At 39.8% G+C, this 27,957-nt stretch overlaps 1 protein-coding gene across 2 annotated transcripts in view; it reads left to right on the top strand.

The window, feature by feature from the left end:
- Positions 1 to 27,957, top strand: part of LOC136257865 (uncharacterized) — a 188,719-nt gene that overhangs the window by 35,368 nt on the left and 125,394 nt on the right. For both annotated transcript variants that reach the window (XM_066051183.1, XM_066051182.1), the window contains exon 3: positions 26,564 to 26,665. In XM_066051183.1, coding sequence (XP_065907255.1) covers positions 26,564 to 26,665 — 102 coding nt within the window. The remainder of the gene's footprint in view (positions 1 to 26,563; positions 26,666 to 27,957) is intronic.

The raw sequence follows: 27,957 nt of genomic DNA, 5'->3' as shown, positions 1-27,957 counted from the left end.
ATGCTAGGCAGAAGTTGTAACTATGCTAAATATTGATTGCTGTGTTACAGCTGTTTTATGACTGCTCTAGTAGAGTATCTTCATTGTTTTAATGCAGTACAAGATGAAAGGCAAAGTGTTACTAAGGGTTTACTAGTTAAAATGGGTTGCAGTTGCATGCCACTAACAGGGCTGCCAAGAGAAATTAGGGGGTCCAGGGCAAAGAGTTAAAGAGGGGCCCAGGGGCATAGTAGGGTTCCACTCTGAATGAATCACAACTTCAGCCTAACTGTAAGTAGAAGACCAAAAAAAAATAAAAAAAAGGTCATTACATGCTGACAATGACAGTAGCTTTCCATCACCAATCATATCTCCTTAATTAACTTGCTACACTGCTCCTCTGAAGAATACTGCGACTGCTCTATTAGAGTATCTAGATCTTGACTGCTCTATTAGAGTATATCGATCTTTCTTTTAAACAGGTATTCAAGGGGCCTCTGATGGGGCCTCCTGGGGCCCCTTTCAGGTTGGAACTGGGGGAAAAATACCCCAGTTACCCCCCCAATGTGGGCGGCCCTGGCCACACCTTGTTTTGTCTAAATTTGCACTTCTCAGGATTCAATGCTATGTGTTTGTCTGCACAGCATTGGAGAAACTGTCTGACATGAGTGGCATGTTGAAGTTCATTGTCATCATAAATAATGATGTCATCGACTACTCGACGGAAGCCTGTCAGGCCCACAAATGCCTCAATCATACGGCAATCATAATGCTCCAATATTGAACAGATACCATATGGGGCTCACAAGTACTTAAATCAGCCAAAGGGTGTGATGAAGGTCATAAGGAGTTGGCTGTCTGGGTCTAAAGGGCATTGGTGGAAGCCTTTCATGTCGTCCAGAATAGTGAAGAATTTAGCCTTAGTGGCTGCAATATCTGCCACTGCTTGGGCTGGAGTGGATGATTGATATTGCTCTCGTCTTACAAACCGATTAAGATGCGAGAGGTCAACGCACATTCTAATCCAATCTGTATTCTTTTTCGGAGTGACTACAATTGGAGCACACCATTCAGTTGCAGCAGTGACTGGTGCTATAATGTCCTGGGATTCTAAGAGGTCCAGTTCTGCCTTCAACTTGTCTCTATACGCGAATGGTATAGATCGAGGAGTGTTGACACGGAATGGCTTAACATCAACAGTTAGGGAGATGTGGAATTGTTCCCCTTCCAACCTCCTTATCTGTCCATCAAAGACAGTGGGATATGCTAACATTGCTTGTTGGAGAGTAAGGGGAACTATGACATTACTAGGAGTATGTGGCGAAGTGATTTCATGTACTGTCAGAGTTGACATGGGGTTAGGGTAACATTGAGGTAAGATTCGAAGAGCTTTACATACCTTCCAGGAGAGGATGGTACCATGAATGTCAGGGTAGATGTGCAAGTCATCATGATATTCTGTACTGCCAAGGCGGAATGTGACTGGCAATCTTCTTAATGGAAACACCTTGGCTCCATTGACTGCTTTTGGGATGACTGTTGAAGGCAGGAGGGTGTTAATCCGTTCATTAAGGGTGGACAGTATTGCTTTTTCAGCTGCTGAGATGTCGGCACCAGAGTCAGGGAGGACTTTGGTGTTGCAGGAGCCATTTGCAAAAATGACATCTAGATTGACTAATGGTGCTGGGTCATAGGAGGCTACGTGTTGAATGTTGTCTAGCGTAGGGTGAGTTGGGTCATCAGTAGTAGCAGAGAGGCTACGGTGTCCTGCATGCGGTGTACGCTGTTCTGTATTAGTAAGGGGAGCATGCTGCCTAGATGGCTTACTCCGACAGACTTTGGCGAAATGGCCAACTTTTTGGCAATTGAAGCAAATCTGGCTATAGCCTGGGCATTGGGTTCGGCCAGCTGGATGGGATACAGCACCACATCCTTGACATGTAGACGTTGAGGAATAAGATTTCCGGTTTTGTGGTTTTCGAAGTGCAGCTATTGATTCTGGATTATGTAACTTAGCACGCTGCTTCTTTGCAGCTTCCTGTGCTTGACATTTGTGCACAACTGTAGCCAATGTAAGGTTGGTCTCTTGCAAGAGATCCTCCACTGTATCTGCGTCTTCGTGATTTGGTCCCTGATGTTCTTCTGAGTACAGGAGTCGGAGCAGAAGTTGCATGTTTTCACCAGTTCATGGAGGGACACAAGGAAATCATCGAACGATTCGCCAACTTGTTGGGTGCGTCTGCGAATGTTCCTTCATTCTACCATTTCGTTTACGTGGCCATCTATGTATCGTTTGATGGCGCTAATTATAGAGGTAACACTCGCTCTTTCTTCGTCGGTTAAACCAAGGTTTTGAACAACTGACAAGGTGTCACAGGAGAAGCAAAGAGTGAGTGCTTGTACCTGTTTGGCTGCGTCTTGGTCGGCGAGTCCAGACAAACTGCAGTAGGAGTCCCACTGTAGCTCCCATGCTGCAAAATCGGATCCACGGTCCACCTGTAGGTCTAAATTCAGGAGGCCTCCTTGACGGAAAGTATATGTCGTAGGGATCCGCCGATTATGTTGGCATAATTTTGAGCATAATAGGTACCTAAAAGCATTGAGCATAATGCCAGCATAATAGGTTAAATATTTGTACAATAGTGTAAATTCTTGCAGGAAAAATGACAATTGCAAAATAAGATCGATATACTCTAATAGAGCAGTCAGTAACTCTAATAGAACAATCATCAAACTGACTGTTCTATTAGAGTATATCGATCTTTTCTCTTACATGCAGGCATGCAGCAAGAATTTATTATTTGTGTTCCAGCTACTCATTTGTTTCTTTCTATACAGTGTTAAACTAGTAGCAAAGCATATGAACTAAGGCATGAACATTGAGCATAATCGAGCATAATAGGTAAATATTGAGCATTAATTTAAGCATAATAGGTGAATTTTTGAGCAGTGCAGCATAGCATAATAGGTAAAATTATGAGCATAATCGGCGTGTCCCTAATATGTCATCATGGTTCTGGGTGACGGGTGAACAGGTCCGGTATACTGATCGATCTACTGGGGAGAAATGGCGGCAAAAACAACACTTTGACAAGTAACACGTAACCTTTCTGGGTGCCTCTTGCCGGCACCAGGGAACCAGTTGGCGGGTTAGGATAGTATTAAAGTCACTACTATCTAGGGTTCTGCAGAAGCTCGCAGAGCCATGTGAGAACTAATCAACATCATTAACAAAAGACACATCACACGTGATACACAAGTGCTCTAATTAGAACAGTATCCTACATATCCCACATACCTTTGTAGCACAGCAAATTTATACGAGCGAGCACTATAATTATGTTGAAGCTACTATTTTACAACACAACTGACTGTACAAAGAAAAACAAAACTTATCTATACCTACTAGTGTTAATAACTTTTCAAAAAGGTGTTGATTATACGAAAGTATAAAATAAACTATAGTAGCTAGTGAGTTACATTCAATCTGTTACATTATTCCCCGAAGGCAGAGGCAGGTAGTACACTTCAATTGACTGAAGCTATGTCCACAAGATATTCAACTAGAGCATAGTGACCAGGCATCCCCAGTGCACCACCCTAGTACAAAAGAGACATCACCAAAAATCAACAAACAGACACCACCACCGCCTATAGGAACTCACCTAGACTTAGTGGATAATGATGAAGACTGTAACTGAATGATCATCACACTGGTGATAATACAGGAGGTAGTACTCACCCTGTACATAGCCAGCCTGTCACTGAGACAAGACGATACCCAACTCGCCACCACAAACCCCCAGCAAGACTACAAGATTATGTAAGATCGTGAAGATGGGACATCTTGTATGCTATATGTACACCCTAGAGCTTCTTAATCACTCTGAAAGGTCCACTCCATGGGTGGAATAATTTCTTGCTACTGTTCTTGGGTACCTTTGGGTTCAGTACCCAGACCAAATCACCTACTGCATGGGGATCATCGATAACCTTCCTATCGTAGTACTCCTTTTTAGGGCTGGAACAAAACTTCGAAAGCTTTGTGGGTTTGAAGGTTAAGTAAACTTCGAATTATAAAAGTATCCTTCGAAGCATCGTAATGCACTCATAGTCTATGAAAGAATTGCAAATAAACGTCGTTATCTTTATTGCAGCTGTTGCATGATCAATGTTCGTCTCTGTGCAATCGATCTACGAGTGTCACGCCCATTTTTAAATCATCGCAGTTCAACTTGCTACCATAGTTGCCGCCTTAAAACACCTTATAAAGTGATAGATAATGTATGGAAAGTGTACTTTTAGCCATTACTTGGTGGTGTTTGCCTATGCATGATTGCAGTATAGCGGACACCTGCTCAGTCACACCAGGCAGCCTTACAAACTGAACATGTTGCTGAACTGAATCAACAACTCTCATCTGCTTTTGACTAGCTCGAAAAACAGCTGGAGTGCAGCATGAGCAACAAAAGGAGTAGGGCTGGGATGAATATTGAAATTTACCTTTGAATATTCACTAATAAAATGTTCGAACATTCGAAGCTTCGGTGGTAGCTTTCAAGTTACAGGTTTTCTTGTATTTATGCACATCCTTCTTAAGTTTTACCTTTATAAACCTATTTAATAAGTTTGTAAGCATTTGGAAAGTGCATAGCAGCAGTACTGAATGATGCAATCGATCAATTGCTGAACATCAATGGGTAAGGTTGTCTGACGGCCATACATTAAATAAAATGGTGTGTATCCTGTTGAGGCATGGGCACTTGTGTTGTATGCATAGCATACCTTACATATGTGTTCTTCCCAATTCCATTGTTTGTCCTTACAGTGAGTAGCCAGCATACTTAACAATGAATCGTTCCACCATACCATCACATTGGGAATGATATGGTGTAGTCCTACTCTTCTAAATACCCAACAGTTTGCAAACTTCTGACATTAGTTGTGACTCAATTGTGGACCTTGGTCAGAATGCAAGTGCTTGAGAATGGCATAATGCATGAATAATTCATCTACAAGGACATTGGTAACAGTACTGGCCTCCTGGTTTGGAATAGAAAATGTCTCCATCCATCGAGTGAACAAATCTGCAACAACCATTATATAGGAGTTCTTTCTTTCGCTCTCTGGAATGGTCCCAAAATATCCATAGCCATAATTTCAGCTGGTTGACTAGCTGTGATGGTTCCAAGTAGTGCTCTCCTAGTTGTTGCAGGTTGTTTTCTAGTTGCACAACTGGCACAGGTTTGGCACCAACTGCGTGTATCGTCATAATACCCAGGCCAGTAAAGTCATTCTTTGACTCAATTAAATGTCTTTTCCTGCCTCAGGTGGCCACTGGCTACCCCTTAATGTAGTGCTGCTAAGACTTCAGAATGGTGTTTCAGGGGAACCACTAATTGCAGCCAAGATCAATCCTGGCTTTGGACTTTAAACAGTCTACACAACAGTCCATTACTTACTGCTAGCTGGTCCCACAGCTGCCACAGTCTTCAATCTCGTGTACCATTATTTGGTATGGTGTCAGTGTAGTTATTATCCTGCTTAAAAGTCAGGACCAATCCAATACTCGGATCTACTAGTTAAGCAGCTCGTAACTCTTCTGGAGAATATGCCATTGTTGAAGCCAAATCTGTAGTTGTTACTGTTGCTAAGGTAGTAAGTTCATCCACAGGAATTATTCCGCGCCATCTACATGGCAACCTTGATAATGAATCAGCATTGTTGTGACGATTACCAGGGCGGTGAATGATAGTAAATTGGTATTCCTGTAGTTTCTGCGACAATTGAGCAATCTGGCCTTCTGGTTCCTTAAATTTTTGTATCCATGCAAGTGCACCATGACTTGTTCTTATTATAAAGGGTGCTCCTAAAAGGTAGGGCCGAAACTGCTGTAGAAATGTGACAACGGCTAGTAACTCCCTCCTTGTTACACAATAATTGCGTTCAGATTTTGTAAGACTCCTACTTGCTAATGCAATAACACATTCTTGGACTTGGGAGAGGGCACTTCTGATTCCTGTATCTTTGGCATCCGTATCTAAGAGGAAAGGCTGAGACCAGTCAGGCAATGCAAGGATAGGGGCAGAAACTAAATGATTCTTCAATCAGTTAAATAAATCTTGACATTGGCTAGTCCACTGAAAATTAGATTTCTTTTCAGTGAGCTTGTGCAGTGGTGATGCTACAGAAGCAGAATTCTTAATAAATCTTCTATAATAGCTAGCTAACCCAACAAACTGTCGGGTTTTCTTAACTGATATAGGTATCGGCCACTCTCTCCCACTTGACTTGTCTTGGATGGGTCTGGTGAAATTCCCCTCTGCACTCACCACATGTCCAAGAAATTGTACCTCTGATTGCAGAAATTGGCATTTGTGAGGTTGCAGCTTTAGCCCAGCACTATCCATTTGTTTAAAAACTTCTTTCAGATTCTGGAGGTGCTCGTCAAAGGTTTTGCCAACCATGATGATGTCATAAGTGTAGACTATGCAACTACTCCACTGCAGTCCTGTCAGTACCATCTCCATAAGTCTTTGAAACGAGTAGGATGTTTGCAGGTAAGGTTTAAAAGACATGAATAAAATTTTGGATAGACTGAACAGTAGATCAGAGTTGATACTCCATCCATCTAGATTATCTACATCCTTTTGCAGATCTAGATTGTCATTTGTATCAGTTATAATCTTAAAGCACTTTGTGTCGTCTGCAAATAGTAATAATATTGGAGTCAATACGTGGTCTGGTAGACCATTAATGTATAGACAAGAAACAGTAGAGGGCCCAAGATGCTGCCCTGGGGGATCCCTGATAAGACTGGTAGGAAATCAGAAAATTGATTATTTATCTTTACGCACTGTTGATGGTGTAGGAGATAGAATTTAAACCATAGCCATAGGTTGCCAGATATACCAAGTCTATTTAGTTTTAGCAATAGCTGATTATGAGGCACAATGTCAAATGTTTTACGAAAGTCCAAATAGATAACGTCAGTTTGATGGTTAGTATTTATTACTTGGTTGCATGAAGCTGCAGCTGCTTTGGTGGCAGAGATCGCTGACGTCCCAAATTGGCGATAAAATATTTCAATATCACCAGCCAGATAGAATACATCCTTGGATTCCTTCCGTCTTTGCAGTATAGACTAAGTAAGCATCCACCCATGTCACCATGTGGTGAGGAAGATCTGGCTTCTCTTGCCGTAGACAGTAGTGTGTTAAAACAATTATTATTTTACGATGCTGTTTTAAAGAAAGCAGCCTTGTGCAAGCAATGCAGCCAGACATTTGTCAATAACTATGCACATTTGCAGAGCATAGCAAGTCTAGATATACACCTATCAAATAAAAAAAGCTCAAACTATTTCTTTGACAGTAGCTAGTCTAGAAACCGGGGCTAGAAACTGACCAAGCTAGGCCTAGGTCAGTTTCTAGCTACTGTCAAAGATATGGTTTGAGCTTTTTTATTTGCTAGGTGTTATCTACACTGTTAAAAATAAAGAGTAACCACCACTCTGAAGAGTTCCCAGTGTAGGGAGGATTTATTTATTTGTTTATTATTTATTATTATTACTGTGTCAACTTCGCAAGGGAAGACTTTACACGGGGGGAGCATTTATGCAATTACAATTGATTAATTATATTCTTAAATTGTTCAATAGAGGTAATTTCTTTGATGTGATTAGGTAAGTTATTCCAGATATTACAAGCATTAGGTCCGAACGAGTGCTGATAAGTGTCTGTTCTTGCAAATGGAACTAAAACATTATTTGTGTGAGATTTTCTTGTGATAGTGGATTCTGCTGTTGTTATGGTATTAGATGAAATAACGTCACTGAGTGGGACACAGGTCAAGTTATGAATGATCTTAAAAAGGAAGCACAAACGGAAGTTATGTCTACGAGTATCTAGTTGTTGCCACCCAAGTTGATGAATCATACTTGATACACTGCTAGTACGATAAAAATTGTTTGTAACAAACCTTGCAGCTCTTCGATTAATCTTATCTAACTCCTCTATGTCTCTTCTTTGCCATGGCAACCAAATGATACTTGCATATTCTAATTGTGGTCGGCCTAAGGAAAAATAGGCAGTTTCTTAAAGCAGGGGCCCAAATGGCATTACATTAAATTGGAAAATACCTTCATGGGTGCAGAATGCTGTCTTCTCCCTATGTTGCTCTTCACTTCCATCTGCCAGTATCCACTTTTCAGGTCTAGGGTAGAGAAGCAGTTGGAACCTGCAAGTATGTCAAGAGTGTCATCAATTCTTGGTATGGGCTTGTGTGTAACATCGTTTACCTTACAGTAGTCAACACAAAAACGTACAGATCTGTCTTTCTTTGGTACTAGTATGATGGGGGATGCCCAAGGACTTTTGGAGGGAGTAATGATCTCTTTTTGCTGCATCTCGCTTAACAGTTTCTTAGCTTCATCTCTCTTGGGTAGGGGTAATCATCTCACACCTTGCCGAATAGGGGTCCCACTAGTCTCGATTCTGCACTTTAAAAGATTAGTTCTGCCAAGGTCATCAGGCTTGAGAGCAAATATGTGGGAAAAAGACATAATCAGTGCACAAAATTGCTTAAGCTGATAGCCATTGAGGGTTTCAGTCATTACACTAAGAATATTGTTCAACACCTCCGCCTGTCCCTGCTCTGTACAAGTAGGCTGATTTTTTGCCCCTCCTACTGTGAATATCTCTCTAATGTTGTCAATGGCTTCTGCACATGCAATCTTAGTGCCCTTATAAATAGTGACTAGATGGCAATCCATATTCAACATGTGAATGGGGATACGTCTATCCTTGGGTGTAACAATGGCCCTGGCCACCATGACCTGTGGTTTTTTGAGTGGCTTGGTCTCCACCATCCAAACACCCTCACATGATACAGGCATAATGCCCATAACCTCCACTTCACTATTGGCCGCAATAGTAAAATTCTCTGGTAGGACAACATCCACTTGGGCTGTAGTCTGTCCTTGTAAGCCTTTTGCATGCAAGCTTATCTTGGCCCCACGAGAGCACATCTCACCCTGATGTAAACCTAAAACACATGCATTAGTTTCAAGGAAATAATTCCAAGAATTCCCTCTAATGTCAGAACATTTGCCACAATGAGTTCTTGAGAAAAAATGTGTCCTGACATTTCTAATTCAACAGTCACCGATCCTTGTACTTGCAAGCAGGCGCCATCAACACCTACTAATTTCATATTCACAAGGTTCAATTTTGGGACATTTGCAAGCTTAATGTGGTCCCATACCTCACTGGAAACAAATGATACAGCTGCCACTGTATCTACTAAGAACGATACCTGACTACCAAATACATGTGCACACACAGAATAATTTGACACACTATTAATGGCAATTGTGAGTACATCATTATTTGGCATTGCATCATTACTATCACATACCTGGTCCACTGGTGGTAACACTTTCACCTTTGTCTGTGAACTTATAGAAATAGCACTAACACAACCACAAGCATAGTGTCCAGACTGGTTACATTTGTGGCAAATTATTTCTTGAGGTCGTTGCTGATAGTGCTGTTGTCGTTTCTATTCATGGCTCCTCTTACTCTCGGTACCTTTGTGCTCGACTTTGTGTTCCAGTTTCTCTAGCTTCTCCATCGACACCTCCAACATTATTGTAATATGGCCTGTAATTTCACTACTGTTCTCCTGGATTGGATGCCCTGGCTGCTCTGATACTTTATTGTTACCTTGGTCATGGCTTACAACAGGTGATATTCCAAGTAAACAGGACTCAAGTTCTAGGGTGGCTGTAACTGCTTCTGACACAGTCTTTGGGCGGCGTTTGTCTTACTTCAAAAGCTATGCGAGGGTCTCTCAGTCGCTCTAGATAACAGTTTGACACAATGTATTCCCTCGATTTCTCTTGTAGTTCCGGGTAAGCTCTGTCTGCAAGCACACAAATTTCATCCGCAAAATCACCCCAACTTTCTGTTAGTTTCTTTTGTGATTACGAATTCTAGTCTCGTACAATTCCTTCTTGGTGGATGGTCCGAAGCATTCTTGAAGAGCTTCCTTTGCCCATTTGTAAGACTCAGTTTTGGTTGGAATAAGCGCCACATTTGCTTTTCCAGTTACATGCACATGCATCCACTGCAATCTTGTAATGTCATCCCACCCATTGACAACTGCCATGCTTCTGAAGTGCTGAATCCATTCAGTAAAATCTTTGTCACCAGTGAACAACTCAGGAAAAATAAGTGGCGTTCCAAGTGGCTGAGTACTCTCTTTTCCATGAGTAAGGTCATTATTTTGCTGGCAGTCACGTTGCTTGCTCATCCCTCGATTACCACTGAATGGTGTTAAAGCTGTAAAGAACAAAACAAAAAACAACAAGCCACTGCGATCTATGACTCGACCTTTCAGGCTACCATTGTAAGATTATGCCACGGTACCACAGCTTTTCCATTTCGGGTTAGTAATAGACATGAGTCTTCTGGTGTGATCCTGGCGATCCTGCCAACTATGCCAATGTAGCACAGCAAGTTTATACAGGCGAACACTATATTTGAAGCTACCAACAATTCACTATTTCACAACACAACCGACTGTACAAAGAAAACAAAACTTATCTATACCTACTAGTGTTAATAACTTTTCAAAAAAGTTTTGATTATAAAAAAATAAAATAAGCTATAGAAGCTAGCGAGTTACATTCAATCTGTTACACCTTTGTGTCCTTTTGTAAATCTGACCACTACTGATTTCCCAGATGTAACACCTTTTTAGTTTGGTCAGATGGTTCGCATTGGATCCCTATAGCTAACCCCATCTAGACGTGTCACTTTCAATATCAGAACTGTCGAGGTGTGGAATGGTGACCATGATGAAATCTCGAATTAAGACATCACCGCGAAGTTGATATCTATGGCTTTCAAGGTTAGTTTGCTGTGTCTTTCTCTTTGTACTGAGTTCCTCAGCACATAGTGCTATACTTTTCTCGAGTACACTGTTCTTTCACTCTGTAGTTTCAGTCTCTCAATGTATATGTGCGTGCCCACTGTACTTATAATTGGTCACCAATCAACACAAATCACCGAGTCGTTTGAACAATGCAATAGGACTTTACGGGCTCATTTTGCACAGGGTATAGCATAGTTCGACACTCTCCCTACGCCATTATAAACTCTTGGTTGTAGTGATTATGCATTGCATTATACAGTAGAAATAATGTCAAACTCGCACTGAAATCAATGGGCATGGTCACAAAGTACAGTGTACAAGACATTAATGCAGCAGTTTAAATAAACACCGACATTGACATTACAGAGGATATATATAAATTATACAAAGTTTATGCAATGTACAGTAAGTATATTATAGCTGATAACTGCATAGTCATCAAATGGTCAGCGATGCAGTAGAGTTAGGGAAATCTGCTCTGCAATAATCTCTACTAGCCAGTTGAGACTATTTTATCTAGCTAGGTAAGGCATACATGGGTTAGAAACAATATGGGCATGCAATAACTATTGTTAGAGACAGTCTCACTCTATCACAGACTTGCACATCCCTAGCAGATGGCTCATGAGTAGAGCTCTTGCAAGCAAAATATACTCACGATTCTGTAAGATGCGCAAATCACTTGAGTCTACTTGTGACTAGTGCAAGTGAGTGCAACGCTGTGCATGAGTGGCTCTGTAAATCAAGTACATGTAGAAGTTGCCACAAATACTTTAGCTATAAACTTCATTGTTTACTGAAAGCACCACTTGTTGCTACCACTAAATATTCAATGCATACTAAATATAATGCCAATTCCTTAATATCTGATTTATTATAATGATGAACATAGAGGAACATTATACAGTATATAAACAAGATTAAATAAGCAAGATTAAGAATTTAAGTTTGATTAAGGATAGGGATCACAGAAATAAAAAGTAGTGAAACAAGAGAGATTGCCTACCCCTGAAGATGTACTAGTGGACATTTAATGCCTATACCCATGACAGATTTAGGGATTAAAGTTTCACTAGCAGAGGCAGAAAACAGTGCTCAAAAGTGGGGGGGCAAGTCATGTGGGGTGGCTGTAAGTTACTAAGTATTTAAAAATCATAAACTGTATCTTAGTGCGCAAAGCATACTAGCATGCAAAGCATGTTAATACTAGGGGGTCTGGGGGCATGCTCCAACTGGAAAATTTGAGATTTGAATGCTTTGAGATTGAATCTGATCAAGACACACGGTAGTGTGTCGTGCGGCCCAAGAAGCCGGCGCGTAACACCCGTGAATATATTGACAGGAAGAAAGAAAATGCAATTTTCGCACCTCCGTAGCTCTGTGCTTCCTTGATGAAACAAGACGATTTTTGCTGTGGACATGCCCTCCAACTGCAGCACTCCACATTCCAAATTTGAGCGAAATCGCTTCGCGCGTTCCCGAGATATGCGACTTCAAAAATTGGCTCAGTTTCTTCGTTTTTTTTTCTTCTTATTTTTCTTTTTCTTGTCGCACACTTACAAAAACTGCTATAAAACTCGAACGCCATATCCGATTACCTTGAAATTTGGCACACAGAAAGGGGATATAAAGGCGCATCACGGTACCAACTTTGGCTGGAATACGATAAACAGGCAAAGAGTTATGAGCGATTATTCACGAAAAATAACACCAATATGTTGTCACGCCTACAGGGTAAACCGCATATGGGAAGAAGCTGAAAATCGGTGGGTGAATAGGTTAACTATTGAACCTCAAACCTTTTGTGGTTTGAAAGAAATCGAGCTAAAAAACAGGAAGATACAACGAAAAAACCAACAGTATGTAACAATTATGCAATCGAGATTAGCTAATAAAAAACGACTGCTTGCTACGCCTACCAGATAAACCGCTTGGGGTAATGCTTTGAAAATCGCTGTACAGACGGAGTTATCATCTTAGAAAGGCTCTTCAATGGTGTAGAAGAATCAGACTTAGAGCCACAGAGTTATAACACGAAATCCAACTTGGTGTTGCAAGTGCGAGATCGAGATACTCTAATAGAGCAGTCATCCTAATAGAGCAGTCACCCTGAAGAGAATTCAAGAGATCAGCTAGAAATAAGAAACCTGTATAGAGATCAGCTACACACAAGTCACCCTGTAGAGAGATCAGCTAGAAGAAGTTACCTTGTAGGGAGTTCATGCAACTATGGAAAGAGATAGTTCAACTAGAAAAAATCACCTTGTAGAGTTCAGCTACAAAGAAACCACCATGTAGAGAGTTCAGCTACAAACAAATCACCCTGTAGAAAGATCAGCTAGAAGAGGTCACCTTGCAGAGAGTTCAGCTACAAAGAAACCATCATGTAGAGAGTTCAGCTACAAACAAATCTCCCTGTAGAGAGATCAGCTAGAAGAAGTTACCTTGTAGAGAGTTCAGCTACAAAGAAACCATTCTTTAAAGAGCTCAGCTGCAAACAAATCACCTGTACAGAATTCAGCTACAAATAAATCACCCTGTAGAAAGATGAGCTAGAAAAAGTTACCTTGTAGAGAGTTCAGGTACAAAGAAACCATCATGTAGAGAGTTCAGCTACAAACAAATCTCCCTGTAAAGACATCAGCTAGAAGAAGTTACCTTGAGAGAGTTCAGCTACAAAGAAACCATTATTTAAAGAGCTCAGCTGCAAACAAACGACCTATACAGAATTCAGCTACAAACAAATCACCATGTAGAGAGATCAGCTAGAAGAAGTGAGAGTTCAGCTACATAGAAACCATCATTTAGAGAGTTCAGCTACAAACAAATCTCCCTGTAGAGAGATCAGCTAGAAGAAGTTACCTTGTAGAGAGTTCAGCTACAAACAAATCACCCTGTGTTAGATCAGCTAGAAGAAGTCACCTTGTAGAAAGTTCAGTTACAAAGAAACCACCATGTAGAGAGTTCAGCTACAAACTAGTCACCTTGTAGAGACATCAGCTAGAAAAGTTACCTTGTAGAGAGTTTAGCTACTAACAAACCATTCTGTTTAGAGCTCAGCTGCAAACAAATCACCTGTACAGAATTCAGCTACAAACAAATCACCCTGTAGAGAGGTCAGCTAGAAGAAGTTACCTTGTAGAGATTTCAGCTACAAAGAAACCACCATGTAGAGAGTTCAGCTGCAAAGAAATCACCCTGTAGAAAATTCAGCCACAAACAAATTGCCCTGTAGAAAGATCAGTTAGAAGAAGTTACCTTTTAGAGAGTTCAGCTACAAAGAAACCACCCTGTAGAGAGATCAGCTAGAAGAAGTTACCTTGTAGATCGTTCAGCTACAAAAAAAATCACCCTGTATAAAATTCTGCCACAAACAAATTGCCCTGTAGAAAGATCAGTTAGAAGAAGTTACCTTGTAGAGAGTTCAGCTACAAAGAAACCATTTTGTAAAGAGCTCAGCTGCAAACAACTCACCTGTACAGAATTCAGCTACAAACAAATCACCCTGTAGAGAGATCAACTAGAAGAAGTTACCTTGTACATAGTTCAGCTACAAACAAATCTCCCTGTAGAAAGATCAATTAGAAGAAGTTACCTGGTAGATAGTTCAGCTACAAACAAATCTCCCTGTAGAGAGATCAGCTAGAAGAAATTACCTTTTAGAGAGTTCAGCTACAAAGAAACCACCATGTAGAGAGTTCAGCTGCAAAGAAATCACCCTGTATAAAATTCTGCCACAAACAAATTGCCCTGTAGAAAGATCAGTTAGAAGAAGTTACTTTGTCAAGAGTTCAGCTACAAAGAAACCATTTTGTAAAGGGCTCAGCTGCAAACAAATCACCTGTACAGAATTCAGCTACGAACAAATCACCCTGTAGAGAGATCAGCTAGAAGAAGTTACCTTGTACATAGTTCAGCTACAAACAAATCTCCCTGTAGAGAGATCAGCTAGAAGAAATTACCTTGTAGAGAGTTCAGCTACAAAGAAACCATTTATGTAAAGAGCTCAGCTGCAAACAAATCACCTGTACAGAATTCAGCTACGAACAAATCACCCTGTAGAGAGATCAGCTAGAAGAAATTACCTTGTAGATAGTTCAGCTACAAACAAATCACCCTGTAGAAAGATCAGTTAGAAGAAGTTACCTTGTAGAGAGTTCAGCTACAAAGAAACCATTCTGTAAAGAGCTCAGCTGCAAAAAAATCACCTGTACAGAATTCAGCTACAAACAAATCACCCTGTAGAGAGATCAGCTAGAAGAAGTTACCTTGTAGATAGTTCAGCTACAAACAAATCTCCCTGTAGAGATCAGCTAGAAGAAATTACCTTGTAGAGTGTTCAGCTGCAAAGAAATCACCATTGCCCAAATTTCAAGGCAATAGCTCTTTCCAATCTGAAGTTATCAATTGTCAAAGTTGGCAAATTGGATGTGTGTGGAAGGCCCCTTTTCGCAAATCCGGTCACATATGTATTATATATATAATTTGTACATTTACTGATAAAATATTTAAAGTACATCTACTTCATCTTTTCTTCTTCCTGTAGTAAAGAAAAAAAAACATAGGTTAAAAAAGTCCCAAAGCTGGCCATAGGCCGGCTTTGGGGTATACAAATACAAAAAGAAATGAAATCTAATCCAAAACAGCCAAGCTGTAAAAAAAGTGTGCGGCCCTCAGAAAGGCTATGGTGAAAAGAGATGTGAAATCCAAGGTGGCGGCCAAGAAATGGCTGTGATGGTAGGTTAATGGTAAAAATTTTAATAATGACAATTCAGGTGAATTTTTGTGCCGCTTTGCAAAATTTACCTGAATTGTCATTATTAAAATTTATACCATTAACCTACCATCACAGCCATTTCTTGGCCGCCACCTTGGATTTCACATCTTTTTTCACCATAGCCTTTCTGAGGGCCGCACACTTTTTTTACAGCTTGGCTGTTTTGGATTAGATAGTATTTTCAGTGGTACATGTGTACTTGAATAGGATATTCCTATAATATTATGGCAATGACTATCATTAAGATACTGTACAATTAGTTTCACCAGTAATTGAAGGCATTTCAGAGCAACTCATGCTCTTGATTATGTATAGATATATGTGTTAATGAAGACATATTGAATTAATTGTATATATAGCAGGATCAACTTATGTTTCCGCTGAATGTTCTATTAGAGTAGTTAGTTGACTGCTCTTTTAGAGTATATCGATCTTGTGCACTCCCAACACTGATTCATGCAGTACTCCATTCTTGCATAACCTTTAGCATAAATCCCAGTAAATTAAGTTTGCTAATGACTACAATAGTTACTTTACTTTGGCAAACTGGGCATTGGAAAAGTGAGGGGGCACTGTCCCTCCACTGTTGAAAGTGGGGGAGCAGTTCCCCCTCTGCCCCCCTATTTCTCCATCCCTGTTCACTAGTATATCTTCAGGTGTAGGTGATCTTCCCTTGTTTCATTACTTTTTATTTCTAAGATCACTAATCAAACTTTTTTTTACCATTATTTGTTTACTTTCTTGTAAAATTGTTTGACTGGTGAATCCACACATACTGCATCAAAAAACTGGCACCATACATAATGGGTTCATCTGAATGTGCACCCCAACTATCAATCACATGAAATGGCCAATGCACTTTTTTTCAGTCCATTACACAGCATTTGAAATAAAGGACACTACAAGAAGAGTTTCCCAATCATAGCAGAAATTCCCAATTACAAATGACCATTCTACAACTATTATAAAAGGGATTATATTTCCATGAATAATTATCTCTCAAATTTTGATTGGGAGTCTGTTTTAGTCATCATAATCTAGCTTTTAATTGGACTCTTCTAAAGGACAAGATACTTGACACAACTATTCAGTTCATTCCATTATGTTCTCAAAGAAGACATAGTACCAAGCCACCATGGTGGAATAACTTTCTTAATAAGGCTATTGAATTGAAGCACACTTTGTTCAGTACATATAAATGTACAAAATCTCCTTTGGTTTATTCAAAATGTAACAGAGTTTATATTATTAAAGTATATAACAGAGATTATCCTAACTGAGATATGTAGCTATATTTTTATAACAAGTTATTAGGACTTGAAGGCATTAATACTTTGACTTGTAAATGCATACACTATATAAGAATGGCCTCAATGATATTGATGAGTTGTTGTCTGTGACATGTTAAGTATTGCTGTAACACTGGCGTAGTCGGCAGGAACACTTTACATCCAGGGACAGATGGCGTTAGTGCTTGGCTCGATGTAGCTACTTGATATATCGGCGCCCCGGAGGAAGATTGACTGAGGCACAGCAGTTTAACCTATTAACTCTAGGCGATAAAGCTGTGGTACCCTGGAGAATTATTCATTTAACGGTACCCAAGAAGGTGACGTTCACTGCTGTGAGATCGTGTCGTTGCATAATATTTTTCAGAGCTGGAGATGTCCCAAGTAGAGACTGAGGGGAGACTGAGGGGAGCCCGTGTTGCCCACTATTGCTACCAGAGACCTTTGATGGAAAAGGAGATTTTGATGCATGGATTCATCATTTCAAACCTCAATGGATGGAGCGATGGAGATACGCTATGTTGGTTAAAGGTCAGGGTTACAAATAAGGCACATGTGGCATTAATGAAATTACCTAACATGACACTACGATCATTCGTGACTGCACAGACAGCTTTATACAACCAGTTTGAACCAGACAGCAAGAGAGAATTGTACAAGGCAGAGCTAGAGAATCGAAAGAAATTAGATAATGAAAGTTGGGCTGACTACGAGGATTCCGAATCAATTGGTCAGTAGGGTGTTCCCAGATTTCCGAGACATAGATCAAGAACAACTACCCTTGAATTACTACATGAAACAGTTAGCAGACCCACGTATTTCGCTTGCAGTACATCAAGAATATACCAGAAGCTGTTAGCGCTACTGTAGATTTACAATCTTACCTGGTGATGTCACCTGCCTTATACGTGCTTAAACAAATAGAGGATGAAACTCAAACAGAGATGCTTGTAGCAACCCAGAAGCTACTTGACCGAGTGGAACAGCTAGAAACAAGCTTGAAAAGATGTGGGCAGCCAGGACCATGCAGCAAACAAATAAGGCAACAGGAGGATATAACCCGTCAACCAGTGATATGCTACCGGTGTGGAAAAGTTGGCACTTTTCCAGAGGTTGTGCCATGATCAATCCACCTGAACAAGTATCCAAAAAGCAGAACACTACAGATAGCAACCTCAAGCAGAGTGTACCAACAATTTCAATTAATAATGTATCAAGTTATGCCATATCATGTGCAATCAATGGAACACCTGCATCATTCCTTATAGATACTAAGGCAGGAGTATGCCTTGTCAAGAGTGAAGTCTGGGAAAGAGTGAAGAGTAATCCCAACACACTTAAGCCAATCACAGCACACTGATTAGTGGGGGTTGATGGTGTCCCGATTAAAGTTCAAGGGTCGGCCACAGTTCATTTGACCATTGCAAGAGTAGAGTTTGAACATGAATTTATTATAGCTGACCAAATCACAGTGGATGCTATTTTAAAATTAAATTTCCTTGAGGCCAAAAGCTGCACACTAGACCTTATCAAGGGAGAAATTTCAGTTAGTGGGAACATTGTTATACTTACATCACATTCCACAAGAACTGCAGTGAGGTCCACCAAATTATTCTTACAGACACAGTGACAGTCCCTGCTAGTAGTGAAATGGAAGTCGTGGCCCATGTAGACTAAATTGTTATGGGAATGTGGCTGGTGGAATGCTATGAGCCTAATCAGTTATCTGTGTGTTGCTAGAGCATTAGTGAGTACTCCAAGTGAAATGGTGCCAGTAAGAGTAGTGAATACAAGTTTGACACCAACAACATTGTACAAGAATAGCAAAATTGCTACTACAAAGCACATCAAAGAACACTCAATTTGCACTGCAAGAGAAGATGGGACAGCATCAACAGATGACATACATAATGACCTATTAATAGCACAACCCTTTCCTGATGACATCACTGAGGCTCAGAAAAACAATTCCTAGCTTTGTGTTCCCTCTACTCTGATGTGATCGCCAGTAGTGATGAAGATTTAGGACGAACGACTGTATTACAGCACCGTATTAATACTGGTACCTCTCCTCCAATCCGTCAAGCAGCTAGGCAAATACCACTACCACGTCATAATACAGTGCATCAGTTACTAGATGAAATGTCTACAAAAGGTATTATACCACCATCCAAAAGTCCCTGGGCATCACCAATCTTCCTAGTGAAGAAAAAAGATGGCACAATTTGCATTTGTATTGACTACAGGAAAGTGAACAGTTTGACAGTAAAAGATGTTTACCCACTTCCCAGGGTGGATGATACTTTGAAAGCTTTAGCAGGATCAGTTTGGTTCACTACATTAGACCTGAAAAGTGGTTATTGGCAAGTTGAGGTGTCACAGGAGGATCGGGCCAAAACTGCATTCTCCACTCAAGAAGGCCTTTTTGAGTTTAATGTAATGCCTTTTTGAGTTTAATGTAATGCCTTTTTGGCTTTGTAATGTGTCTGCCACTTTTCAGCATCTAATGGACTCTGTGCTGGCTGGACTCCAATGGTTTAGCTGTCTTGTATACCTTGATAACATAATTTTTATGGGGAGAACTTTTGAAGACCAATTAGCAAACCTTCAACAAGTATTTGAGTAACTAAAGCAGGCTGGGTTAAAACTACAATCAAAAAAATGTCAGTTTTTACAATATCAGGTAAACTTCCTTGGCCATATTGTTTCTTCAACAGGAATCTCACCCCTTATCCATCCAAAACTTTAAAGGTGAAGGAATGGCCTAGGCCTACTTCAGTCCAGGAAACCCAGCAGTTCCTCATACTTGCCAATTACTATAGACGTTTTGTGAAGGACTTTGCCTCCATTACAAAACCACTACACCAGCTAACTGAGAAGAAAACTCCATTTGAATGGACAGAACAATGCAAGAATGCTTTTTCTTCCTTGAAATTGTTTCTTACTTCAGCACCAAATCTGGCCCTACCAGATTGGTCTAAGCAGTTTATTTTAGATACTGATGCAAGCAATACAGGGATGGGCACTGTGTTATCTCAATGTCAGTCTGATGGCACAGAGCACATAATATGTTATGCAAGCAGGATTCTTACCAAGTCTGAGAAAAACCATTGTGTGACTCAGAAAGAGCTCTTGCCCGTAGTTACATATCTTCAACACTTCATACAGTATCTCTTCAGTGCTCCGTTCACCATTACAACAGATCACGGTGCATTGGCATGGCTTCAGCAATTGAAAGAGCCTAAAGACAGCTTGCAAAATTATTGGAGAAACTGCAGGAATATAATTTTACAATTATCTATTGTCCAGGTCACAAACATAGCATATAATGCGGGTGCATTGTCCCGTTACCCATGCCGGCAATGCAGCAGAGAGTCTCACCTGATGGAGCAGCCAATTATGACCATCTCATCTAGTAACATAACAAGGGGATACTCTTCTGAGGACATGAGTGGTTTCAACTGACTGATAACTGTGTTGGGTTAATACTCAAAGCCAAAGAAACAAACCAGAAGCCTAGCCAAAGGTCATAGTGTTGAATATCGACACCTCCTCCTAAGGTGGGACCAACTCACCGTTCATAATGGAGTGTTGTATAGGGTTTATGTGCAGCCTATGAGCAACTCTAGATCATTTCAGCTGATTGTTCCAAACAATTTGCGAACTGAGATCCTATGTGAGGCACATGAAGGAACCAGTGGTGGACAATTAGGCCAAGAAAAACACTTTAAAAACTGAAGGAATGGTTCTATTGGTCAGGGCATTACACCGATGTGCAAAACTGGTGCCAAACATGTTCTTAGTGTGCCACAAGAAAGAATCCGTCCCAAAGACAGCGTGCTTCCCTGGGAACCATTTCAGCTGGTTATCCCACTCAGATTATGGCAATTGACCTAGTAGGCCCACTAACTGAGAGTGAGAAGGGCAATTACTATATTGTGGTGATTGGGGGTTACTTTAGTCAATGGATGGAGGCTTTTCCGGTACCAAATCAAGAGGCAACCACAGTAGCAGAAAAACTTGTAGAAGAAGTATTCCTTAGGTTTTTAATACCACAACAATTACACTCTGATCAAGGACGTCAATTTGAATCTAAAATAATCACAGAGATATGCCGACTGCTAAATATTAACAAGACTAGAACCACGCCATACCATCCGCAAAGCAACAGGCTTGTGGAACGGTTCAACAGAATCTTGCTTGACATGCTATCAACCAGAGACCATCCCTTTGATTGGGAGCAGTAGATCCGTAAGGTGTGTATGACATACAACACTAGCGTGCAATCCTCGACCGGCTGTACTCCATTCTACTTGATGTATGGCAGACAGGCACGACTACATTTGGATGTAATGTATGAGACCAACACACCAACTCCATCAAGTTCTACTCCAAGAGAATATGCAATGACACTTTAGAAGCAGCTGAGAACTGCCTATGACCTAGTGAGAGCACGATTACCCAACTCTCACATCCGCCAGAAACAGTTTATTATCAGAAAGTCCACGGCCAACCCTACAAACCAGGTGATCTAGTCTGGCTTCATTCAGCAGTTGCAAAGAAAGGCCCTAGACAAAAGCTCAATCATCCATGGATGGGATCCTTCAAGATAGTTAAGAAACTGTCAGATGTTACTTACCGGATTCAGCACACCCTAAACAGGAACCAGAGAAAGGTGGTCAACTTTGATTGGTTGAAGCCTTGTCCAAGTAACATGAGGCCAAACAATTCAACACAACTGAGCACTCCACAAATGGATACACAACCACCCAGCCCTAACTCTACTATCAGGAGGAACCTACAGCTTGTTGATGAAAATGATGATGTACAACAGGAGCAAACTGTGACTGCCCTATCACAACCACCAAGGCATTACCCTGAAAGAACAAGGAACATGCTATGATGATTATGACTGACATTAATTAGCTCTGGGACTGCGGGCAGTCCTCTTGGAGAGAGGAGTAGTGTAACAGAGTTTATATTTTTAAAGTGTATAACAGAGATTATCCTACTTGAGATATGTAACTATATTTTTATAACAAGTTATTAGGACTTTAAAGTTATTAACACTTTGACTTGTAAATGCATATACTATAATTTATAAGAATTAACTCAATGATAATGATGAGTTGTTGTCTGTGACATGTTAAGTATCGCTGTAACAAAATATGCCACTCAACATAATTTTGTAAGGCACTGCATTAGAAAGGCTCAGATGGACTATGAAAAATCACTTATTGCTAATTTCCACACACAACCAAATCTTTTTATCGTTATCTAAACTCTAAACCAAAAGTGAAAGTGACACTGTACATAAACTCGATGGAACACTTTGCAATAACGATTAGGAGACAGTAGATGTTTTAAATGAATTTTTTGAATCTACTTTTACTGAAGAAGACATTACTACTATGCTGTACCTGACCTCACTTTGATAGTTTTTGAAAACTTGTCCACCATTGAGATCACTGAAGATGAAGTATACGACAAACTAATTCACCTAGATGTACGTAAAGTTCCAGGACCTGATGGAATTCACCCTAAAATTTTGAAATCTTGTGCTATTTCTCTCACTAAACCATTACACCAGCTGTTTTCTTACTCATTGAAGATTGGAGAAATCTGTCCACAATGGAAACTGCTCATGTTATTCCTATTCATTATAAAGGCTCCAAACACGTTTCTAATAATTATAGACCTGCGAGCTAACCTCTCACATTATCAAATTATTTGAGTCTATAATTTATGATAAGCTTTTCCATTTTCTGTCTTTACAACATATTATATCTGAAACTCAACATGGCTTTTGTCATGGTAAATCTTGTTTTACAAACCTTATTAAGTCATACAACGATTGGACTCTTGCCATAGATAAAGGTTGGAGAGTTGACATTTTATATTTGGATTATCGTAAAGCATTTGACTCTGTCCCACACATGCACTTGTTAAGGAAATTAAAGTCTTGTGGAAGTACTGGGGAAAGTTTGACATGGTTACGAAGTTTTCTTTTAAACAGAAAACAGAGTGTTATATATAACAGTGTAATGGCCAGATTGATAACAGTTAAGAGTGGAGTACCTCAAGGATCTGTATTAGGACTCTTGCTTTATTTTGTTGTATGTGAATGATATTTCCCTCAGCATTGATTCATCTATTGAGCAGTTTGCAGATGATGCCAAGCTTTACAGAGTAGTCAAATGTTCTGAAGAAGTTGTTAAGCTACAGAAGGATCTAGATTGTATTGCCATGGAATGGTCTCTACATTCATTACTGTCTTTGAGTATTGATAAATGTAAGGCTATATGTATCAGCTTACATAATAACTTCAGCAGATTACTATTTTATTGTTGATATTAAAATTGGCAAGAGGGTTATGGTTCCTTACACTGAAAAGGAAAAGGATTTGAGTGTGTGGATTTCATCAGATTTGAAACCTTCTTTTCATTGTCAACAAATAGTGGCCAAGGCCATGCAAACTCTTGGTAGAATAAAATGCTCTTTCAAGTTTTTGTCTTGTAGTTCTTTCAAGATTTTGTACCGTACTTATATTTGCCCTCAGTTACAATTTTGTGTTCAAGTTTGGTATCCGTACTTGATTAAGGATATCGTGTTACTGGAAAATGTTCAGCGTCGAGCCACCAAACTGGTACATGATTTATCTAGTATGCCTTATCAGAATCGACTGAAACTTCTTGGGCTGTACTCTCTATATTGTCGTAGGCAAAGAGGTGATTTAATAGAAGTCTACAAGATATTAAATAATCGCAATAATGTCAGTCTTAAGAATCTCTTTATCACCACGACCAGTAATAGAGGACACCATCTAAAACTTTATAAACAAAGAGCCAGAACTTCAATAAGACAGGATTTATTCAGCCATCAGGTAATTGATCAGTGGAATGATTTACCTAGTTTTGTAATCTCTGCACCCACAATTAATTCTTTTAAATCTAGATTAGACAATTATTGGTCTGTAATAGGATATGGATACTGTGAAAGGCCTCAGGCCTAATGTGTATCAGCGTTGAAACCAGGTCGGGTCATCCGGGTCACATTTTCTCCAGGTCATCCGGGTCTGACCCGGTTTACAATTTATCCGGGTCTGACCCGGATTGGATCACGTGAGAAACGAAATTGTTCGTTTGACGACGTGGAAACTTATAAACGCTATCGCATAGCTCTTTCGTGAGCCACGCCCACTTATCGCATTACCAACATATGCTCAGCCACGCCCATTTGTTAGTAAGTGTAGTGTGTAGCACGAAACTGAGGGTATCTATGGTGAGGGGTAGCTATTGTCAGTAGGTGAAGACATTTTTTTTTTTTTTTTTTGGTCTTCAACCTACAGCTAGGCTGAAGTTGCAATATTTACTCAACACGAATCGAACGCTCAAAATGTAGACTCGTTCGCTCGCTCGAGACTAGCCGAAACACATCTCGGCTTTAATTAATCTGGGTCACATCCGGGTCAAATCCGGGTCAGTGGGTCATCCGGGTCAGCAGTAGTGACCCGGTTTCAACATTGATGTGTATACATAGTTTTATTCCATTAATAAATAAATACAAACAATAGTGTAGGGAAGCCATCAAGTGCTACTACAAAGAGGACTTTCTGCTGTCAGCAAAGATAAATGAAATGCAAAGGAGGACAATGGTAATTCCATGGTGCATGCATTGTAAATACTGAGGTATGCCAAGACACTTGTCAAGTTGAAGTGATGATGAAAAATTCAAGCCAGTAGCTTCAGTTGTTATCAAGATATGTTCGTCTGAAGGTATCAGTCAGTCATTCAATCAGCAGAAAATTCCACTAAATAAATTTTTTTAAGTTTTGTAATGACCTATTGGAAGCATTTAAGGTCATTTTGAAGGCACTTTTGGGCTTGTTTATAACTAATGAATACTACCAAGGCACCATGAAAGTATTGTGAGGCTGGCTTCTGGTCAGTATGTTTTGTGAGAAAGTGCAAATCACCATGGTCCCTAATATACAGTATTATTGTACTGTATGAAAAGTGTAGTGAAGGCCTAAAATAATTCAGTAACAGTTGTGTGACACATATATATCTGCATATGCATATACTTGCATGAACTGCATGTACTCACACGATTACTTATATGTAGCACCTCATCCCTCAGATGGCTCTAACTTAATGTTAATAGATTTAAAGATAAAGCACGGCAAGGGAAAGAATTAAAGACATAACAGTAGACTCCATTAATAGCCTAGGTTTATATTACCAGCCATTTATTTTCTGAATGTGCTGAAAAACCCCAGCTTAAAATTGAGGCAGGCATTTATTTGAATGCAGCTTTTATACAAATTAAGTAATACACTACACTTGGAAGATTCTGTGTTGCATGTGATCACTGTTCTATTAGAGTATTTGGCAGCTGTGTTACAGTACTTTGATCATCTAATTTTATTTGAGGATGGTGAAGGGTGTAGTTGAGAGATGGAGAAGGGGTCACATACCCTTTCTACTCTCTGGATCTAGATACTGCTAAATTGGTGGAATATCATTTAGATCAATATTTAGTATGTTGAAATATTGTGAATGACACCAGTGCATATTGTAGGGTTAAATTAAGAGGGGTATACACTTGCTTCCTCCCACACTTATCAAGCTATCCTGTGACAGAAAACTTCCATATGTATGTATATTGTCTGAGAGAATCAGAATACTGAAGATATATGCTTTGTTTTCTATAAAATAGTAAGGTTTCTGTATCAAAATTATATTAGACTCTCAAACATGTTCTCTCATGCTTTATTTTCCATGCATGCAACCTTGAAACAACGTGTTAAATAATTGTGTGTGTGTGTGTGTGTGTGTGTGTGTGTGTGTGTGTGTGTGTGTGTGTGTGTGTGTGTGTGTATGTATGACTTTACTCACATCACTCCAGTCTACCCAGCTCCTTAAATGGGAGCCTGGTGTCCTGGTGTCAATTGGGGAAGCAGCCCACTCAGTTGTAACATCAGTGGGTACCTGGTATTAACTGGTAAAGCAAATGCCAACTGTCCATATCTCACATAGCACGTGAAGGTCCAGGTGGAACTTTGGGTGCCCACACTTTCACCTGTGGGATATGGTACAGTCTCCTGCGGGTTACTAGCTCTGCCCCAGGAGGATTTGCTTGTGCTGACCTGAGTAATGCACAGGTGTGGTTCACTGGGTAAGCATGACCATCCTAGCACAGCAGTTGAAGGCTTTGCTTTGCTTTGCTGTGCATGCATGCATGCATACGTACATATGTTGATGTATGTGATGTATATAATGCATGTATGTATGCACGTATGTGTGTATGTATATGTAAGTATGTATGTATGTATGTATGTATGTAAGTATGTATGTATGTATGTATGTCTGTATGTATGTATGTATGTATGTATGTATGTATGTATGTATGTATGTATGTATGTATGTATGTATGTATGTATGTATGTATGTATGTATGTATGTATGTACGTACGTACGTAGTATGTGTATGTATGTATGTAATGCATATAATGGATACGTATACACAATGTCAGTTAGACTCTGTTGTATTATGTTTATGTATCATCATTATGGTCTAGTGGGCAGGCAATACTGCATTGCTTTTTGCAGTAAAATACAATCATTTACAAGTTGTAAAACTGTTGCTATCAAGAGGAGCTGGTATAAATCAAACAAATAATGTGAGTATACATACAGCAATGATATATTTAATAGTTATACCTTGGCCATGAGGGACTTGCCTGGTATATATGCCCAAGCCTGAGGGCGCTGGCATATACTGTATATTAGGCAAATCCTGAGTGGCCATGATAAGTAATATATACCACTCTGGTATGCTCACCTAATAGGTGAAGGAAGACAAACCTGCATTCACCACATTACTTTTATACAGAGGTTTGCAAACATCAATTGTGGGTTTAAATTGTGGACACATAAAAGAAATGATTGTGGATTTCACTGGTTGTAGTGATACCATTTTAAACCAAATAACCATTTTGTGGATGAGTAAAGTAACCTAAGGTGCTAAAATAAACACTTAGGCATATAGGTTGGGAATGTTTGTGGCATCTTTTCTTGCAGTTGAACTGTACTCTGTAGAAAAACAATCCTCACATTGCAAAAATGATTATTTAGTGATGCTTAGTAACTGAACTATGCAAGCTGACTCACTCAATTCTTTTTGCTTCACAACAATGCCCCTAACTAAACCAACATGTTTAACTCAAACCCACAATGCAAAACTTTAAGCAGCTCTAATTCAAACCCACAATGCAAACTTTAAGCATCTTTATATAAATAATCAAAAGGAAGTGATGATTTGTAGCTTCCTCAGCATCAAAGGCAGTTGTGGTCAGGGCTATGTCATGATAGCGCCCTAACCACAGGGCAATATGTGATATATGACCCTATGGTTTCCTTTCATCTGAGGTGTCAAAGTGGTATATAGCAGAATATTATATATGTATGTGTGTGTTATCGAGATATACCACTCATAAGAGACATATGCATGCAGCCTATAATACCTTATCATAAACTCCATATTAGATATATTCTTCTAATTAGCTTGCCAGAACAGTGTCCATACAGATATTTCAAGATTTTTGCATGCCTGTGTATCATGTATGTTATATTGCTAACATCAAGACTCATGGTAGTGAGGCACATGGCCAAGAAACTATGAAGCGCACACCCTATTAAAAGATGCTGGGCCACTACTATGAGTTATTTACGTGTAGGATGGTTTTGCAATATTAGCCCTGGATTATGAAACATCTCTCAATGGATTTGTATTGCATTATGTTATAAAAAAAATATTTAGTCATCATAGTTTTCTTGCTACCTCGTTAAAATAAGAAGTATAGCCGTATTTAGACATATTTAACTGTATTTCTCTACTTTGTGTTACACTTTCAGTCACATCAAGACTCACGGTAGTGAGTCGTGCGGCCAAGAAACTACAAAGCGCACGCCC

The sequence above is a fragment of the Dysidea avara genome, chromosome 6 (genome assembly GCF_963678975.1).
Source record: "Dysidea avara chromosome 6, odDysAvar1.4, whole genome shotgun sequence".
NCBI classification, from domain to species: Eukaryota; Metazoa; Porifera; class Demospongiae; order Dictyoceratida; family Dysideidae; genus Dysidea; species Dysidea avara.
This window is presented reverse-complemented; position numbering and strand designations above follow the sequence as displayed.